The following is a 20,035-nucleotide window of genomic DNA, read 5'->3' as shown; positions in this document are numbered from 1 at the left end:
GCGGTAGGTGTGGCCAAACTGACACACCCACTGGAACTGTCAGTTTGGCCACACCTGGGAAAAACAGCTGACAAAGACACGTCACACACTTCAGATGACACTTCTGAAGAAGGCGACAGATGGAACGCCGAAACATGTGGAGGTACAGCTAACAACTTCATACCATTGTCCTATTACAAAGACATTCTTAAAACTACTTGTACTTTCAGGACAAAATTAACGTCTTTGCTACATGAAGCATCCAGACTTGGCTGAAACTTGATCTTCTAGTGGACTGTCACACTTACAACATTTACATTTACACATCCTCAAGTGCTTCAGGGTCCCCTGAAACCAAAATCAGGTCTGAAAAACATTGAAATCCTCTCAGTGTATATATGAACGGGCTCTACCAGTAGCATCCAGGAAGGGGTGGTATCTACACCAAGAGCTACGATTAATAGCTACACATTATGTCCAACTATTTACAAATGTTACAACCCAGCTCGAGAAAGGGAAGCAAGATGTAATTGGTTTAAAAATAACAGTTATTTATTTAACAGAGTTCATCAAAACAGCAAAACTGAGGGGAAACAGGGCATAAAGTTGCTCCTTAACTTAGACAGACTAAAGAGCTTATATAACTAACCTGCTGCTGACTAAACAAAAAAAGTAAAAACCAAGTTCAACGGAATAACAAAAAGTGTTCAAAAACAACACATACCAAGCAGCACCTTCCTAAATGGGAATATTTTTTTAAAAAACCGATCCAGCTTTTGAAGAAGTCCTGCTGAGAGAATCACGCTCTGGTGCCCTGCAAACAGCCGCCATGTTTACTAGGCTGCTCCAAACTCAAATAGGCCGCTGGTATCAGCTGGAAGGTCTCATTGGGTCCTGCGTGATTGGCTTGGCTCCGCCCATCTGCCCTGGCCCAATCGGCAACCGGCAACGGCACACTGAAATTTACATAATGAAAAAACACAATAAAGAAGGAAGGGCCGGCGGTAACTACAAAATTCTCCCAAAGACCATATAAAATCTGATTCCTCACTCTAACTTTCTAATCCTACTTTAAATACACAAACAACAAACCAAACACAACAACTCATTTTCAATCCCCCCTCTCCTCAGTCCACTAGGTTTGCTCCAATCAGGCTGATTGAATCCACCAGGTCCTTGTTTACCTCCATCATGATGGAGCCTCAAGGACAAATGCTGATGTCTTTGAATAATCTCAGAATGAGATCAGAGACAAGAAAACAACTGATAATAAACTAATGTGTTTATCCAGTAAAGAGGATCCATATTTAGCAGATCAGCACACTAAAAGCAGTAAACAGACTGAACTTAATGAACTCAAATAATTAGTATGTGAGTGGATTTGAGTTTATGTCAGTACCTGTAACCAGACGCAGCAAGGTGACACATACACCAGGGTCCCACAAGTGGAGTCCTGCAAATGGAGCCCACAGGGCTGCAGACACCCTACTCAACATGAAAATAAAAGAAAATACTTTTAGAATTATTCTGAGATATCTAAGTCACAGTGTTGCGGCGTCCAAACAAACCTTTTCGCTGCTGAGAGTATGAGGTTGGGCCCTCAGGTTCAAAGATATGTGACGGAGGCTATAATAACAGATACGCTGACATCCAAATATGCCTTTTGTGCATTTATTGTGACAAAAGAGCACACAGCTATCACAGCGCAAAAGATGAATGAATGGAAAAAATGAAAACCAGCAGAATAAACAGATAAAAAGGTGATTAATGAATGAATGGGTAGCGGTCAACAAACACTGTGGCTACTAACCAACCCTGACTCTCTCCTCCATCTGTGACACAGGTGAGTGCACCCCTTTACACACACATACACTTCTGCATGTGCACACGCCCACTCCAACCTGAACCACTGCCTCTGCAACACACACACATTCAAGTGCACTCATCTTCAAACTTGTGTGTCTCCTACACACAGTAATGTATCTGCATCATTAGCTGCAGTAATATCAATGCAATAATGTGAGATAGGCCATTATAAATGTGCAACAATCTTTACTTATTTCATTGAATGATTCTCTGAACCAGGTTAAGAAAAGAAAACTCTTGTCTGTTTTTAAAAGGAGGCCTCAAAGATAAACTGAGACTGAAAATAAGTAAAATTTTCTACCACTTGCACCACCTGTGTAGAATTTGTGAGACTAATTCATCAAAGTAAAACAACTATAACGTGACTGCGATTGCTAATTCCGGACTTACCTCTAAATGCAAAAATGATCTCCTAGTGGTTGCCTTCATAACTCCTGTGTATTGTGACTATCTTGATAAACCAGCGGTAAATAATTTCTTCAGGTCTTCAGTTGTCCTTGTTTGGCAAAACGTCAATACAATTTAAAAATGTCACTGTAAATTTATTTAACAATAAAAAATACAGCATAAAACCAGATATCATTACTTGTACATCTTAAAATTTACCTTGAACCTAAGACAAAAGAAAAAAGTAGTAGGAAAAGTGTTTTTTAATGCCACAGTGTGGTCAGACTAAAAGATAGTGGGCTGTATCAGAACCCAATCTCTCCAGGTCTCTAATGTTACTTAGATTTCATGTCACAGTTGCATGGCCGGTGGGGGGGAGTTGTCATGTTGAATCCAGGGCATTTTTCCGCTTTCAATCTGTTCTTTAAACAGGGCGACACTGAGGCTGGTTTGTCCATTGAAATTGTGTCCCAGAACTCACACAATGCTCTTTTCATCTGTCTCTAAGAGTGTTGATACAACCGCATCCTAGAGGTGCACTTTATCCAGCTGTGCATGACTTACTGTGACCGTGCATGGTCAGCTGCTGGATACAGAAAGAAGGAGTTCAGGTTAATTATCTGTTCAGTCATTCTTCTCTAAGCAGTACACTGTCTCTTCCTATTGGGAACATGTGGACTCCTTTTTAGATGATGTGGGCTGGTGAGGAGAAGAATTCCACATGGCAGTGTTGGTGATCTGGTGCTCTGCACTCACTTCAGTTCATGTCAGAGAGACATTGCCAAACCATTCAAAACAAATACATCAAGAAAAAAGCAATACTGTTTCCACAGACTGTAACAAATTACATTCAATGAGGGAATAGTTTGGCAGTGCTTATTCATGAGAAATGTTCATTCAAGTCCCTGCAGGATGTTTCAGTGATGTGGTTCTGTACAGTCTGCAGTCAATTCTAAAGACTTGCTCCGCAGATATCGTGTAATATGGTGTAAACAAAAATCGCAGCAACAACATCGAGTGTCACATATTTGAAGGCTGAACAGTCGTTTCGTACAAAGCAAAAGACCCGTTACAAAAATCAACATCTAACCATTTTAATGCACAGTTGCAGTAACCAATGCACAACATAGGAAAACAAAGCAGTAATTAGAACTTGGTTAGGAAGGAGAAACTGACAATTAAAATCTGCTCTAAAACACTGCAGTGCACAGAAAACATGACGTCATTTAGGTGTGTTTGATATTCCTCACACACGGTTCATTACACACCTCCATAGGCTGGAATGTCCAGTAGTCTATGGAACAGCACTTGCACATTATTCAAAACATGTAAAGCATAACTGAGTAAGATTCACAAATTTGCAGTTTTTCTTTATTTTCTCTCATGACTAAAAAGGCTCTGCATGTAATGAAATGAGACAGAGAGAAACAGAGTCAGGGACGAGAAGAAGTAAAGGCTGAGAAGCATTCACTTTCATGTGTTTCACTCTCAGGACACACACACCTCTGGCTGAGCTGCGCTGAGCTTATTACTACCACCAGCTTCAGCAACTTCTGCTGCTGCTGTTGCTGCTGACCCACTATCTGACCTTTCTGGAGCTGAAGCCTGGCCGGCCATGGTCCTTCTAAAGAGACGCATGCTCATCTGCAGGAGCTCGTTGTCTACCACGGGGGTAGTGGGGTACTGCTTGGTCAGGCCCTGAAAAACAGAAAAGAGGGTTCAGAGATTTTTTTTATTTAGAGATTTACATATTCAAATAACCCATAACAACTCAGTCAATGTTTTGATATCTACCTTCTCATTTTTTAACAGTTGCCGGCGGATGGCAAAGTCCCTGCGAGCGCACAGGGCCTTGCAGCAAGGCCCCAGGTTGGTCAGTAAACCGGCCCTCTCCACCCGCCTGTTCAGGGCCGCCATATTCAGGGCCCCCAGGTCATACTCAAAGAGCTTGTCAGCATCTGGAAGTAGAGAGTTTGATTAATTAAACGTTTGCATGACAAAGTGCAAAACTGTAGTTAAACGGAAAACTCTACCATGACAAAAAAAATAAAAATAAAAATAGGGCTTATTCTTCAAGACAGTCATACGATTTTACAAAAAAATCCAAGTTTTTAGTAAATCACTTCACATATATATTTTTAAAAATGTTCAAATCCTTGTTGTGGAATTGTTCTGACTTTAAATTCTATGAAAGTTTGCCTAATGTATGGCACAGCAGTTACTTTTAACTCATGTATGGTGAGTTTGTCACTTGAGGCAAAAGGATTAAACTCCTGATGAAGGGATTACGTAGTGATACTAAAAAACAGTTGTTATCATGAATTGAGAAGTTTTAGAAAGAAAACACACAAAAGATATTTTTTGCCTTGATTACTTTGACTAACTGATGCAAATAAAACACAGGTTCAAATTGTTAATTTAAAAATACAGTACAAATAAGTGCAAATTACAAAATACAGTAAAAAGTAATGTAATAATTTCATGATGTCCAAACTCACCTTTGGGATCGTCCAGCTCAGACTTGCACACCTCTCTGACTTGCTCCAGAAGTTCAGGGCCAGCAAGTCGCTTGGAGATTCCCGCCCGAAGAAGCACAGCCCCAGGGGTGAACCGGAGCAGGGCTGCCCCTGCTGCACGGGGTTCCTGCTTCTGTTTGGGCATCAGGCTGGACCAGTCCACATCGATCACATCCAGAGGACCTGTCAACACACAGCAACAGGGAGCTCATTGTAAAGTAAAGGCTAAAGGATTTTTGTGTATTTTGTCTTTTTTATTTTATTTAAAAAAAAAATAAAAATAAAAAAGTGACACATTTCAAATCTGCAAGCTTTTCCGGACATGTTGAAATGGTTTTGGAATGAAACTGATCAATCCCTTCAGCAGAAGTAAACAAATCATCTTGAAATTAAAGAAATGAAAATAGAAAATAGACATCTCCATATAGATATCTACAGAAGCTCCTGAATCATACCTGTAATTTTCTCGTCGTCTTGCTGATCCTCTTTTTTCTGACTGTCAGCCAGAATTTCATCCAGCTCATCGTCACTGATTGGTTCATACTCCTCTCCAACAGATGCGACTGACTGGCCATCATCTTCTTTCCCATCATCATCTCCTGAAAACACAGCGTGCACCATTTCATTTAAATCCATGCAAGAAAAATAGGGTAAGTGACATAAAGATGTAGACATGTTTTCGTCTTCTCACCATCAATGCTGTCGGTCTTCTCCAGCTCCCGCTGCTCTCCCATGAGATGGTGACTGTTGCTCGCTTTCTCAGGCTCTAGAGGACTGAAGGCTTCTCTGGGCAGCAGAGGCTCATAGTCGCTCCTGTCTTGCCTCATCATGTCTCCTCGCAGGTCTCCTCTCATTTCACCTCTCATGTCCCCTCGTCCTGGAGCCCTGGGGTCTCCATGAGGTGGGAGATCCATCATCATCATCCTCTCTCTCTCTCGATCTCCCCCTCTTTCCCCTCTGCCGTCTCTCTCCCTCTCCCTCTCTCGCTCCCGTTCTCGCTCGTGCTGCTGGATGAGTCCTTCAGGAAGCAGCCGTTCCCTGTCTCTGATGTCCCGCTCCCTCAGAAGAGGTTCACGACTGGGACGCATCAGCAGGGGCTCCCGTCCCCTGCTCGGCCAGTCCCTGGGTTCAGGCTCCCAGTCTCTCTGTTGTTGTAGAGGCTGCTGTAGGAGCAGGGGCTGCTGATGTTGCTGCTGCTGTTGCTGCTGCTGCTGAGGTCGGAGTTCCTTTCGGTCTCTTTCCCTCTCCCGCTCAAATGGCTCCCTGTCTCGCTCCCGTTCTCGACTGTCGTAGGATCCGGCACGGGACCTCGACCTGGCCTGCCTCTCAGAGTCAGGGGAACTGCGTCTGGAGCTGTGGCTGCGAGAATCCTGCCGATCTGTAGAACAAGTTGAGACAAAGAGCTTGATTGATTCTCTGGCAGACAAATGTCTGTGAAGATTCTCAGTCATCCAGGTCAGGGTTATTCTGGTAGATTCATCATAGCAGCTGGACTGGCTTGAGTTCCTTGAAGACGTTCCACCTTCATCCAAGAGGCTTCATCAGTTCTGACTGACTAGTTGGGAGTTCCAGATACTTATATACTAAGGATCCATGAACACCTGAGTTTCAGTTTCAATTGGGGGTCGTTACTCCTCCCCCTTGTTATTCGAGTTGTGAGTGCTCTCCTTGTCACAATGAGGTTTGTTAGGGCAAGGGGAGCACTAGTGACTCACATAACAGCGGGAGGAGTAACGACCCCCAATTGAAACTGAAGCTCAGGTGTTAATGGCTCCTTAGGATAGTATCTGGAACTCCCAACTCGTCAGTCAGAACTGATGAAGCCTCTTGGATGAGAGGTGAAACATCTTCATGAAACTCAAGCAAATGCAGTTGCTATGATTAATCTGTCAGACAAAGCATTTGTATTGTAATGTGATTACATTTTGATCATCCTCATCAATGTATTGTGTTTTTACCTGATGAGGTGCTGCGGCTGGGCTCTCCTCTCCTCAGCTGGTCGATTCGAGACTTCCTCTCAGCCCCTGGAGGGTCGTTCACCACTGGTCTCTCACGCTCTCTCTCTCTCTCCCTCTCCCGCTCTCTTTCTCTCTCTCTTTCCCGGTCTCGAGAGTTGGTGCCCTGCAGCCTGCCTCGGCGCGACCGTGGACCCTGGGGGTCTTCTCGGTGAGCTGACTCGTTGGAAGGTGAACGCAGACGTCGGGACGATGTGCGGCTCTGGTTGCTCCCCATGCTGCTGCTGCGTGTCTGCTCTGGCGGGGGTTTGCGGAGCAGAGGCTGGGACATGAGAGGCTGTGGAGTCATAGTCTGCAGCAGCATCGGAGGCTCCTGGGAGAGTAAAGGCGCAATGGGTGGAGGATTACACCTCTCCCTGTCCCTGCCCACCCTGGGACCACCACCTCTCCTAAGAGGTTCAGCTGAAGTCCTCTCAGCAGGACCCAGGGGAGCCTGAGTTTCCAAAGGTCCTCCTCGGTCTGTTACTTCCTCATCTGACCAGTCACTGAAATTGTCCATTTTAGACAGTGGGGAGGGTTCTGTGTTTCCTCCAGTACCGCGGTGATCGGGCCTCATCGATGGCGGTGGTGTCCGAGGACCCCTCTTCCTCTTACTGTGAGGCAGATGGGCTGAAGTTTCCTCCTCAGAAGCATCAGATTCTCCTCCTCGTGATCGTTTTCTCTTTCGATCAAGTGCCTTCTTCTTGGCTCCTTTCCTGGGAGAGTGTAAGGGTGGAGGCACGTCTACAGAAGCGCTAGTCGGGGGCTCAGGGTTGAAACGGTCTCCTGCAGCAGCCAGGCTGCCGCCGGCGCCACTCTCCTCATCTTTTCGACCCTTCTTAAAGCCCTTCCTTTGTGACTTTGTCTTCTTTTTGCCCTCCTCATGGAACTGGGACCCACTGGTGTCTCTGTCTTCGCTGCTGGTGGTGAGGACTGGAGGAGGAGGCGGTGGTGTAGATTCTCGCTGGTCTCTGCCTCTGCCACGGGAGTCAGACAGTGTGTCTGAGAGGTGATCTCCCCGCCTGTCGCCTCCTCTGCTTCGTTCCCCGCGAGGTTCCAGGTCCTCGTGGCGGCTGCGTGCCTCCCTTTTGTCCCCTGCTCCCCTTCGCTCCTCATCCTTCCAATGAGCGACCTTGTCATCAGATGCAGCACCTCTCGATGGTGACCGTAACAAGGGCTCCTGGGGACGCACCACCTGGCTCAGCAGACGATGCTTGTCTCCATCTATATATGCACACAGCGCAGTCAAGTAAATGCATTTAGTACTTAAAATGTTAAAAGCAATCAGTTGAATTACAGCATTTTTTGGGCTTCTAAGAAAAATGTAATTAAAAGTCGACTAGAACTGAAAATGATGAACAGAGCATTCCAGGCTACACAGAGTGTGACATAACATAGGTGCATTCCCCATTAAACAGGAGTGTGTCCTTTCAAAAAGAATTTCCCTACTGTCAGATGGAGGCAGACACACTGGGCTGGGGAGGAGGGGCTGTGGGTGGAGCTTGGCCTGCCCTCGGCCAATCGGGCGCTCACTTTTGTCCTCGCCACTATTGTAGCCGTCACTATCTGCCGGACTGAGGTCCCGTGTGGTTCGCTTAGGCGAGGCTCGAGGGCTCGGGGTGCTCTCCACTCTGGGTCTCTTACGACTAGAGGGGGAAGACGAGAAGGGAGACTTATTACAGAAAAATACATATTTAGATCAGTTGCATGCATACTACGGTCAGACTAAGATTTCGACATCCTATTCAAACATGATTTGTGAAATTGTGACAATAAGCTACATTTGCCCGGCATTTTTTCTGTATCTTCATCATCATGGATCACGTGTAAAATGAATGTTATTGATGCATGAGGGTTACACATTACTAATTCACATCAATAAATAAAATACTAGCGTGGACCATCACTGGAGCGTAGCGTCACTAAATCATAAAAGTCACTCACGTCAACTCAACGTCATCTTTCATGATACAAACCATGCTAACGCAAAACAGCAAAAAAGAACCCAACCCTCTTCTGTGATTAAAGTAGCAGCTAGTTTTCCTCTCTTTTTGTCACTCTCCTCCTTATAAATAGGAATAACTACAAATAAAAGTGCTTCATAAATGTTTTTGGTGTCATCAGGCTTAGAGTGGAATATTTGCTTTACACAGCTCAGTATTTGGGCCATAAAACAAATACTGTGAGATATGAAAAATGTCTTAGAAAGCCAAGTTTTCATGTTGACAATAAACTACAAATGTGTGCTGCTCACAAATATTTCAAACAAGTTCGTAGGAAACTGTTTTAAAATGGGCATCCTGTGATAATGTACATGCTTTAAACTTGTGATGCCAGGACAGCGAGTTCGTCAATACGTGCCTCATCTTGCGATCGTCGCGGGTGTCTCGGACAGACCGGTCGTCCCTGGCGTCCTCCCTCCTCTCCCGCCTCTCCTCCCTGCCCCTCTCTCTCTCCTCCCACTCCCGCTGCCTCTCTCGCTCCCGCTGCTCCCTCTCTCTCTCCCTCTCCCGTTCCCTCTCCTTCCTCTCCCTCTCTCTCTCGCGCTCCTCACGCTCCCTCTCCCTCTCTCTCTCCCTCTCCCGCTCTCTCTCCCTTTCCCTCTCCCTCTCTCTCTCCCTGGCCCGCTCCCTCTCCGCCTCCCTCTCCCTCTCCTTCTCCCGCTCCTTCTCTCTCTCTCGCTCCCTGTCCTTCTCCTTCTCCCTCTCCCTCTCCCTGTCTCTCTCTCGCTCCCGCTCGCGGGTCCTGTCCTCCCGTCTGTCCTCTGCTCGGTCTGTCCGGCGCTCATCCCTTCTCTCCTCCCTCTCAGACTCCTCCGACCTCCCCTGATGTCTGCTTGGAGAAGCTGCTCTTTGGTCTAAAAAAAAGAAAAAGTAATCACGATTCAGAACACAGTTTAAGTGAGCTGTAAAATATTCTTTTGCCCGTTTATTTGCTCAAAGCCGCCACCTCTCTCTCTGTTGTCTCTGCGATCCCGCTCCCCGTGTCCTCCTCTCCTGTCGTAGGAGGAGTCCCGGGTCTGCTCTCCTCTTCTGTCGCTCTCGTAGCGGTCTCGGTCTGAACCCCTCTCAGAGCTTCTTTCAGTAGCGCTGCGATCTGTGCTCCTCTCTGCGCTCCGTTCTCGTACCGCGCTGCTCCGGGACTCCCAGGTGTCGTGGCTGCTTTCCAGTTGGGAAGCCCGGGAGTTTCTGTTTGAGCCTGAGGGAAGAAAATAAAGGAGAGAAAAGAAATGAAGATACACCACAGAAAATTAGTGGGCACAACAGCTTCATCTTGTAAATTTTTCTGTCACAAATTAAACTGTAATGTCAGTTCTTGCCTTTATCGGATGTTTCATTGGCCCGTCCTCTTCCTCGTCCGTTCCTGTCAGCTCTATCCGTCCTGCTCTCCGTCCTCGCTTCACTTCTCCCTCCGTCGTCACGTCCATGACCTCTCCCGTAACTCCTGTCGTCCTGAGCCAGCTCCTCCTTCCTATGAGCGTCGGTCCTCTCCCTCTCTCGCTCCTTCTCCCGCTCCCTCTCCTTCTCTCGCTCCCGCTCTCGGTCCCGCTCGCGATCCCGACGCTCGAGCGACTCTCGGCTGGAGCGGGTGTCCGCCCTGCTGTCTCTCGAATCCTTCACGTCCCTGTTGTCTCGGCTGTCACGGGACTCTCGCGTCGTTTCCCGTCCTCGATCGCGAGCGTCCCTTCGGTCGCGGGCGTCTCTGGCGTCCCTGTCGTCGCGGGCGTCCCGGGATGAGATCTGTTCAGAGTCGTAGTCCCGGTCGTCACGGATGCTGTCTTTCTCTCGTTTGCTGCGGCTGTCTGTTTGCAAAGACACAAAGAAGTGATTAATGTAAAAATATATATTTAAGTTACTCAGTAGTCATAGGACATGTTACGCAACACAATTGATTGCTACATTTCAGAAAAATAACCCAATAAAACTCCAAATTAGGCAGGTTGCAGTCATTTCTACTTTACTGCTTCAAGGCTATAATCTGGTGTGAAATAGAGTGATTCAGGTTTAATGGCTTTTTGTAATTTGGAACTTTTACTGAGGAATTTAATTTACGCAAAACTGCAACATTAAAAAAATATGAAACTAAAAAGATTTCATTGAGAGACATGGAGGAAAAAGCAGCTTTAAATGCTGATTTAATCACCAGCGATGTAAAACTGCACGTTCCATTTCTGAATATCAATAAGCTGTCAACCCTCTGAACTCCAAAAGCCACCAGCCGGTTTAAATGGCATGTTTTGTTTTGTTTTGAATCACTGAAATGATAAAAGTTTATCAAAGTCATAAATTGTAAAAACAGGACGAATCACTGGATTTTCACATTTCGGTGACAGTCCTTGTGGTTTTGTGGGGAAAAAAACATTAAAATCAAGCCTAAAATCTGGGTTTTTAACCAAAATCCTTTTGTTATACATAATTTGGCTTTAAATAGAACTGCCAGAACAGTCTGCTTTATCCAGATGCTATAAAAAAAAACAAACATTTTGTGCTCCTCGGCACAACTGAGAGCCCATGACTGACTCAGCAACAGTCAAATGATAATAATTCTGGGACTTTACATCTCAAATAAGATGAACTGCGGAAGGCTTTATGCATGCAGAGCAGATAAGAGACGAGAATAGAAACAAATTAAAGACTGTACAACCTAAATATCTATAGTATTTAAAACCACCAGTTTGTATTCCAGTTTCGGTAACTCCTGTGGGCACTTAGAGTACTTGACACTTTCAATTTTTGTAAATTACTTTCTGTTCTTTCTTTAATGATTTATGCCATTATGCTTTGGTTATATTGCATAATAAATATTTTGACTTCTCTCTACTTCCAGTGATGGTTGTGCTGGTTCCATAGAGGTGCAGGACTTTATATGAAGTGAAAAATTAGCCCACAGTGAATAAATAAAATGCCCACAAACCGCCTGCGGTTAAGAGGGTTAAAGCCATTAGATTAGCTTCCTCAGGCACGCGGTAAACCCACAGGAACAAACAGAGAAACGAAACAAACAGTAGCAGAGCATAGATACCATCTCTGCGCTCATGTCTGCGCTCCTGGGCGGGCGGGCTCCTCTCTCTCTCACCACGACTCCTCTCGCGGCCCCTGGAGTGGCGCCGGCTGGGACTCGATCTGTCAGACCGCCGGTGGGGAGACGAGGTGTCGTGGGAGGCCGGAGGCGATCGAGACCGCCGGGAGCTTGGAGGCGAGGAGGCCTGAGCAGTGCTACTTCGGTGGTAGGAGGGCGAAGAAGAACGGCGCCGTCGAGGAGAGGGGGAGTGTCGCTGGGCGGAGGAGCCTGAATGGGAGGATGGGGAGTGGTGGCGGGGAGGAGTGGGTGTGCGCTGATGTCGTGGAGGGGAAGGAGACCTGCGATGACAAAATATTATTTTCACATCAGGTTCAGCATTTAATGATTAAATTATACTGTTATGAAAAGGTGTCAATGTCAAGTAACATTTTGGAGCCTTCTGTTTTAATTTCATCTAATAAAAGATAACTAATTCTCTCGTGATTCAATCTCTGGAAAAAAAAAAAAAAAAGGTTGGCTCTGTGGTCTCGAGTGCTAACCTGTGCGGAGGGGAGGCTACTGCAAGAGTCTTATGGGATGACACTTTAGGAGAGATGGATTTCTTCCTGACTGCGGGCGACGCACCCCTGGAGGGGGACGACACACTCCCAGAACGCTCCTCTGATGTCACCGACCGCTTGGCCTTGTGGGAACTGTCTGATCGATCCCTACAAACAAAAACAGTTGAAATGATGAGGACAAGTGTTTTACATGGCAATTTACTTCCATAAACAACATAATCTTTGTGAGGATTACTCAGTGAAACGGAATAACGATGACACACAGATCCACACTGTACCTGCGTTTTTCCTTCTTCTCTTTATGTTTCTCTGTATCTCGTCCCCGATCTTTTCCTTCCTTCTGCTTCTCCTCAGATTTCTCTTTGTTTTTGTGTTTGCCTTTGTGTTTCTTCCCAACCACGGGAAGATCCAGAGGGACTGGAGGAGGGGGACTGGGGGTACGGGGCCCTTTCTTCTTGCTGTGGCTTCCTTTTGATGACCTGCTTGAAACAAGATGGAAAGTATTCATCGTAACTTCTTCACAATAGGAGAGTATTTCATACAACTCAAACACTGCCAGGAGGTCATTACACAAGGAAGAAAGACAACAAATTACGGTAAATAACAAGGATCAAGGATAAATAATAATAATAATAATAATAATGATCGTTTTACAGACTCCTACCTGGTAGTTTCTGAAACAGGTGAGGATACTGATGCCTTCTTCTCTTTCTTTCCAGAGCCGGGCACTTTGGTTCCACTTTTGTGTTTCGGGGAGCTACTGGACTTTCTGGAAGTGTGTGTTTCTTTGGAGCTCAGTGGCTCAGGGGAGGCCTGAGGGACAAGAGGTGACATTTCAGGTTGACATTCAGATGAGAGTTCTCCATGCAGAGTTCAGGGAGGGCAGTGAGTTGTATTGAATACAGCACGTAGAAGCAAAAAAAATCACACATTCAACTCCACTGCACATTGGTACTTACCTTAGGCAAGGCTGTGGCTCTGGTTTTTGTGGGAGTCTCATCTTTCTTGATGACAATCTCTTCCCTCTTTTCCAGGTTCTCCTGCTCCAGTTTCATCAGTTCACGTTGAATCTTCTGGCGCTTCATCTCTAGGGATAACTCGTAGTCGTAGTCACCAATATCAGAATCTAAAAGACAACCAACAAGCACATCCATCACGTCAAATCACGTATTCATGTTCTTTAGTTTACGTCAAACCATAACAACAACATGAAAGTCAGTTTGACATTTTACAGAAATCACATCACAAACAAGCTACTGAACCTTCACGATTGGTTTCCCACTCTGTGGGCTCTTCTTCACTGGCTGGGGTGCGCTCCTTTGTGATCTTTATATCCTCCTTCTCCCTGTGTCGGCCTCTGGAGGAGTCTCTCTGCTATAGATTGACACACAATCAAACACACGATAGAATCACATATATCACATATTACTGTAGTTATTGGGCTTCTTAATCTATCCATTCTCTATGTGTTAATAGTTCCAAGCTTAAAAGTGATTCACAATCCAAGTCAGACTCAGTATCAGCAGTGCCAATCATTTCCTTTATCTTAAAATCAGCTGTCAATTCTGCAAAACGGATGATGAGACAACTCACTCTCACTGTGGGGGATGTGGGCTCGTCTAAGTCTCGCTTTAGGTTTTCCGTGTCAACATCCTGTCTTTTATTCTTCATCCTCTCCCGCAGATCACCTGTGGGCCTCTCGGTTGACCTGCTCAATTAAAACACAAAAAAAAGATACACATGGATGGGGCACTTGATTTAATGTGGAGAGAAAAACAATCCAAAAATAAATTAATCAATAACCACAACTACAGGTCCCCAAAATCTTACCGGCTAAAGCTAAATCCTTTGCCTCGTGGCTGAGTTCCATGTGTGTAGCGACAAGTGTTGCCGTAACTGCAATTACCGGTCTTCAGCCAATTTCTACAGTGACTCTGAAAGACACAAAAGAGACAGAACACATCAAGCAAAATCCACTGACGTCACTGTTGTGAGGAGGATAATCACATTCAGTACAAAACAACAAACACGGTTTGTATTTACACCATAGCACTGATTGATTTCATTTACATGATGCATTTGACTTCTGGAAAATGAACAAAAATAACCACATCTTCATGGCGTGTTGGAAATCCCACGAGGCATCCTGAACAAAAGGGCAAAGCTTTGTGCCTCCAGGTGATACTTACATCAGCAGCATTACTCCCAGTGCTGGGACCGAGTCTTTCGAACACACTGGGCCTGCGAGATGGGGCGGCGGGGTTGGTGGTACTGCTGGTTGTGGTGCTGCTGCTGCTGCTGCTGTCAGATATGGTTTTTGAATTCTCCACTGTTACCTTCCGCCTGATCTTGGACATTCTGCAGGACTGCAAAGATGACAAACAAAGCTTAGTGAAATAAATGTGTGTTGTGTTATGCATGATTACAACTTAACCAGGACTGCCATGATTAGTCAGCATAATTTGACGTCCAACACGGTTAAACATTACAATTTCCAGGACACCTGTGCTATTGCAACAGATTTTAGATATTTTAAACCTCACAACCTCTTTGCTTCTGCTCTACTCGACCTCTCTGATCAGAAGCTTTTAACTGTCCCAAGGTCAAGATGATTGGTAAGAAAACCTGTGCCTTTGTAGTAGCAGCACCAAAGCTTGGGACTCTCAGTCAAATGTTCCTCCTCCTACAACATTTTATTTATTTATTTATTTTTTTAAATTTTAAATCTCACGACGTGCATGTCTACAATGTGTTTAGGTTGCTCTTAGTGGTCTTAATATTTTAGTATTTAATATGTATTGCATTTTAGAAATTGATCTTACAAGCTGCCACCCTATTTTGCCTTGTTTTAATATTTTATACGATTGTATTTTGTTTTACAAATTGATTGCAGTCTTCATCCTGTCTGGCTTTTTGCACGTTTATTTGTTGCTGCCTCATTGACAACATGCACAGCTCAGGTTGGTTTAAACGTACTGTATGAACAAATCTAGCTTTAATTTGACATTTTATGTAGCAATGTTCTGACAGATTTCACTGGGCTTCTTGTACTTTCAGTCCTCCCACAGAGAACCGCACATCCCAAACATAAACATATGCAAATGCTCCTGTGCTGCTGCTCTGCGCTAACTTGTAGCCAGCACTAGTGCACGCTAGCTTCTGGTTAGCTAAACTTCCTTGCTAGCTACCCGACTTTAATTCTACTGCATAGAGGCTTTAACTTCTGCACATCAGTGCGATATCTTAAATGCTTTGCCCGGTGATTATCAGCGGTAACTATTCTGCATGCCTCCTCATGTAAAAACAAGCGAATGGAGGCTAATGCTAAAGTTAACTATGAGTTAAACAGAGCTTCATGTCTTGTGTTAGCGCGGGGCCTTCCAGCCTCCTCCTGCTGCGTTCCTGCTAATATGCAGACAAAGAAACAGCCTCACCCAAGATTTTATGTCGGTGTCGCATCTACTATAGTCCAGTTGGCTGATTAAGCACTTGTAGAAATAACAAGGCTTATTCTTTAAAATCAAAGGCACAGTCTGCCTCGGGTGCCTTCATATTGGCGGAGAGTGAGCGTCATACGTGCTGCTCTTCTTCTGTGGTTTTTAAAGGCGGCCTGCGCCGCACAGCGACTCATTACTGCCCCCACAGCTGCTGCTGTGCCTTTATTTCATGCTGTGGCTTCCATAACTTAGTCTCATTGACCCAATTTGTGCCTTTTCTCACCAAAGTATTGAAGGTCCCACATATTCCCAGAACGTGTTTCTCAGCTTTTAGATGCTTCGTTTCACTATAACGATTTCTAATTCATTTTTGCACAGTAAATTTGCACAGTCTGTTTATTTTTGAGTGTAAATATTGTATTTTTTTCCATTCAATAGTATATTTTTTGTCGTCTTGTGTACATATTTCCTTGTACTTTCTTTTCTGTATTTTTTGGATGCTGCTGTGGCATGTAAATTTCTCCTAATGGGGGATCAATAAAAATAATTCTATTCTATTCTATTCTGTATATAGATTCACTTTACATAGATTTTATGATTTTCTTTTTTGGGCGTGACAAAAACGAAAATAAAAATATTCAGAGCAAGTGGAGCAGGTATGTTACGTTTATTACAGGTTGATTTACATCAACGGCCTTTTAAAAATCACGTTATAATTCTTTTGTAAAAATAAAATACATAAACATTAGACTTCAGACTGAAATTAAACCACAGCTTTATCTCTTGTGGATGATTTATTTTAGAAACTACTCAGGTTGCGTTAATAACACAATCTGTGGCAGAGCAGACGCTCGTTAGCATTACTGCTAGCTCAGCTAACCCTGCTAGTCACTCTAGGGATGCGGTTGTGGGTTCATAATTAAGTAAAATGTGGATTTATTTTTTGTTTGGACTTAACACGGACGAGAACAAAAATATTCAGAGCAACTGGAGCGGCTAAGTTACGTTTATTACAGCTGAGTTTACATCAACGGTCTTTTTAAACTCAGGTGATAATTCTTTCGTAAGAATAAATAAAGATTTTTTTTAAAAACTGAGGCTTTTATTTTGTAGCCGGAAACTGGAAACGTTGCTTATCCGTAATTTCTCTAACTTTACTGAACGTTGGATGCAATTACCACCTGTGGCCACAAGAGGGCAGAAGTGGGTCTGTTCTAACGATATATCAATGTAAAATCATATTCGAATCGTTTCAGACTGTAGAAGAAGTCATGTAAACACATTGTCAGTATGATGTGAGGACGTTTTTCATGTATTTCACTGTGCAAAAAGGATTTAATTACGAGGAAGTCAGACACTGTCACACAGTGAGACATTAGACCTCAGACTTAAATGAAACTACAGCTTTGTCTCTTGTGGAGGATTTATTTTAAAAGCTACTAAGTTTGCGTTAAGAAAGCAATCCGTGGCAGAGCAGACGCTCGTTAGCATTACTGCTAGCTCAGCTAAACCTACCAGTCACTCCATGGATGCGGTTGTAGGTTCGAAATTAGCTGGAATGTGGATTCATTTTTTTGTTTGGGCTTGACAAAGACAAGAACAAACATATTCAGAGCAAGTGGAGCAGCTGGGTTACGTTCATTACAGCTTGGTTTACATCAACGGTCTTTTTGAAATCACGTTATCATTCTATCGTAAAATAAAACAAATAAACTACGGCTTATGTTTAGCAGGCGGTAACTGGAAACGTTGCTTATCCATAATTTCGCCAACTTAACTTAATGTGGGCTGCAATTACCACCTGTGAGCCATGATTGGGCCTGTTCTAAGGATACATCAATTTAAGATCATGACTTTTAATCTGCAGAAGGTCTGTCAACACGTTTAAACATCATCAGGATGTATATATGCAGTTGTACTTCATACATTTCACTATGCAGCCCTTTTTTAATCCATGTCTCGTATATTTTATAGACATAAACATATTTGATAGAAATAGTATCTATGAATATCTATATTTTTTTTAAAAAGCCGTTCATTTTAAGGGAGGACATTTAAAGGATGTTTTTTTTCTCGTTAAATAAATTAAACAAAGGTTTAATTGATTAAAATGTTTTCTTCAATTTCTTGTTTATTTCAATTTTAAATGTCTGGATTTAATTAACACTTATTTTCTTATTTTCTTTCTATTATTTTGACTCTTAATATGAAACACTAGATGATGTATCCGTCCAGTTTAATATTACACAGTCAGCATTGATTTGACTGTTTCAGAGCCCATTTCCTTCCATTTCGTCTGATTGTATTTAAAATGACACATATTACAATATAATTACAACGAAACCTCCACTTTGAAATATGAAAACACACAATACTTCTGCATTTTAATGTCTGTGTCTCTGTGTCTCTCAGCAAAGGCAGTCTTTGTTGTGTGTGTGTGGGCAGGGTTAATAAAACTTTTTATTGTATTTCATAAATATATATCTGCATCCAAAGTCCACTGTCCAACCTTTAAAACCATCCTGGTTGAGATCTAGAGACCACAGAGGCCACAGCAGGTGATTCTGTTACTACTTTACCTGATAATAAATATGCTAGTTACACAATTTGTCCAAATGCAAGTCTTACTAACAAAGTAATCATTATTATTGTAATAAGTTGTATTTGGGTGTAATAAACCTTTTAAACCTTAACTTGTTGGTGAATAAATGCTATTTGGGTGCAATAAACCTTTAAGAGTTTAAATATACTTTAAGTGAAATCATGAATACACATATTATAAACACCATCACAAACAAAAGTCGAACACTCAATCATATCAGTTATATTTGTGTGATTTTTATTCATTTAACCAGCTAGTCTTTGAGATTAAAACCTCATTTTTTAAGGGCCAATAATGCATATTATAACAAATGGAAAAAATAACAAAACTACATTAGAACAAGCAGGTGGATTAAGATACACAAAACAGAATCCAGTTCAGGAGTAGCAGAGGCCCTTTTCAGTTCCACATCTTCTGATCAGAGCTTTGAATTCTCTCTTGGAGGCAAATCATGAAGCTGTGGTGTTTTCTCAAGGTTCTTCCAGGATCAGCGACCAAACAGCAGAAAGAAGAAATCTACTGAGTTCAGAGCAAATCCTGGGCAACCTGTGAAGCAGCTGTTTACATGAGTTATAACAGCTGTTGATAGGTGACAGGAGATCATGCGAATGAGAAGGAGTTCAGCCTGTGTTGCATTGTAATTAAAACATATCAGAACTGCTGATTCTTCAGGTTTATTGAGGGCCGAGAAGCCAAGCACACAGATGTGCACTGGACAGTGAGATGGATATATAAACTCCTTAAATTATTGAATTCCCAACCTTAATTTCAGGCAAACTGCTTAGACAGTTGGTGGAGGACCTGTTGGAACTTGGGTTTTCTCTATGACCTTGAGAGCAATAGTCTTCACAGCGATCAGAGCTTCATTGCAGGCGCCGGAAATGTGAGACGGTGGCAGCAGGAAGCCATAACGCCCGCGGTCCTGGAGCTCAAACGTGAAGGAGTACTTGATGCCGAGGTTGTACGCCCAGTCGTCCGAACCACCAGGAGCCAAATCTGAAGACAAGACAGTTACAATTATGTGTGCTGGAGTCAAACAAGCAGATTTTACTTCAACAATAAGACTTTCTTACATATTGTCTTTGCTCCAGCACCATATCTGTAGATGTTCCTATAATATCTCCTGATTTTCTGTGCAGCTTCTTCGGCCATCTCAAGCTTTCAAAAATAAAAGGATTTAGAAACAACAGTCAAGTAGAAAATGAGGATCAAAGTCATGAATCTGTAGGTTGAGCTGGCAAAACCACTCACCAAGTCGCTGTGGTTCTCTGCTTCTTCCAAGCTGCAGGAATATGGGAAGAGCAGCATCTGGGAGTAGGAGTGGATGGAGAGGTAGAGCTGAACTGTGTCCTTGTGTCTGCGAAGGAAGTCGGCCACGGCCTGTGACTCCGGCTCGGACTCGGGGAACGCTCCGCAGTAGATCTCAGTGCAGGGGTTATGGGAGGCTCCCTCCGCTGGGCACAACAACAACACTTTGACTAAGATTCATGTGTGATCAAATCATGACTGAGCTGAGTTCAGTGTTCATCAACAAGGAATCCAACAGGGAAAAACTGGATTTACGTAACTTTATGTGGCATTCACAAGTTGGGGATTATGCCAAAGACAGAAAAAACAGTTTAATGATTGTTACGGCTGCCGGTGTTGTACCGGAAAAAGAGGGGGTGCTTTT

The 20,035-nt window shown here is 43.7% G+C and overlaps 2 protein-coding genes across 4 annotated transcripts in view; both read right to left on the bottom strand.

Moving 5' to 3' along the window:
- Nucleotides 1-2,366: 2,366 nt before the first annotated feature.
- Nucleotides 2,367-15,905, bottom strand: zc3h13 (zinc finger CCCH-type containing 13). Of its 3 annotated transcripts, none has more exons than XM_008301719.1 (20): nucleotides 15,759-15,905; nucleotides 14,514-14,690; nucleotides 14,155-14,258; nucleotides 13,918-14,032; nucleotides 13,587-13,698; nucleotides 13,284-13,450; nucleotides 12,989-13,137; nucleotides 12,603-12,806; nucleotides 12,304-12,471; nucleotides 11,765-12,102; nucleotides 10,062-10,544; nucleotides 9,692-9,940; nucleotides 9,104-9,599; nucleotides 8,192-8,388; nucleotides 6,707-7,966; nucleotides 5,440-6,126; nucleotides 5,204-5,347; nucleotides 4,731-4,931; nucleotides 4,027-4,190; nucleotides 2,367-3,930 (listed from the first exon to the last, which is right to left on the bottom strand). In XM_008301719.1, exons 2-20 carry the CDS (start codon nucleotides 14,679-14,681, stop codon nucleotides 3,721-3,723), a joined length of 5,616 nt encoding a protein of 1,871 aa, XP_008299941.1. In that variant the 5' UTR covers nucleotides 14,682-14,690; nucleotides 15,759-15,905; the 3' UTR covers nucleotides 2,367-3,720. The 3 variants fall into 3 exon arrangements, with proteins under 3 accessions (XP_008299941.1, XP_008299942.1, XP_008299943.1); XM_008301720.1 differs by having other exon boundaries at nucleotides 12,603-12,803; XM_008301721.1 differs by having other exon boundaries at nucleotides 13,587-13,695.
- Nucleotides 15,906-19,021: 3,116 nt separating this feature from the next.
- Nucleotides 19,022-20,035, bottom strand: part of cpb2 (carboxypeptidase B2 (plasma)) — a 6,134-nt gene continuing 5,120 nt past the window's right edge. The window contains exons 9-11 of the mRNA XM_008301724.1: nucleotides 19,615-19,817; nucleotides 19,437-19,521; nucleotides 19,022-19,359 (exon numbers count right to left, since the gene is read on the bottom strand). Of these exons, the coding sequence (XP_008299946.1) occupies nucleotides 19,145-19,359; nucleotides 19,437-19,521; nucleotides 19,615-19,817 (503 nt within the window). The 3' untranslated portion in view covers nucleotides 19,022-19,144. The remainder of the gene's footprint in view (nucleotides 19,360-19,436; nucleotides 19,522-19,614; nucleotides 19,818-20,035) is intronic.

This window comes from Stegastes partitus, unplaced genomic scaffold, assembly GCF_000690725.1.
Source record: "Stegastes partitus isolate 25-593 unplaced genomic scaffold, Stegastes_partitus-1.0.2 Scaffold1703, whole genome shotgun sequence".
NCBI lineage: Eukaryota > Metazoa > Chordata > Actinopteri > Pomacentridae > Stegastes > Stegastes partitus.
Note: the sequence above shows the minus strand (reverse complement) of the source record. Positions and strands in the feature narration are given on the sequence as shown.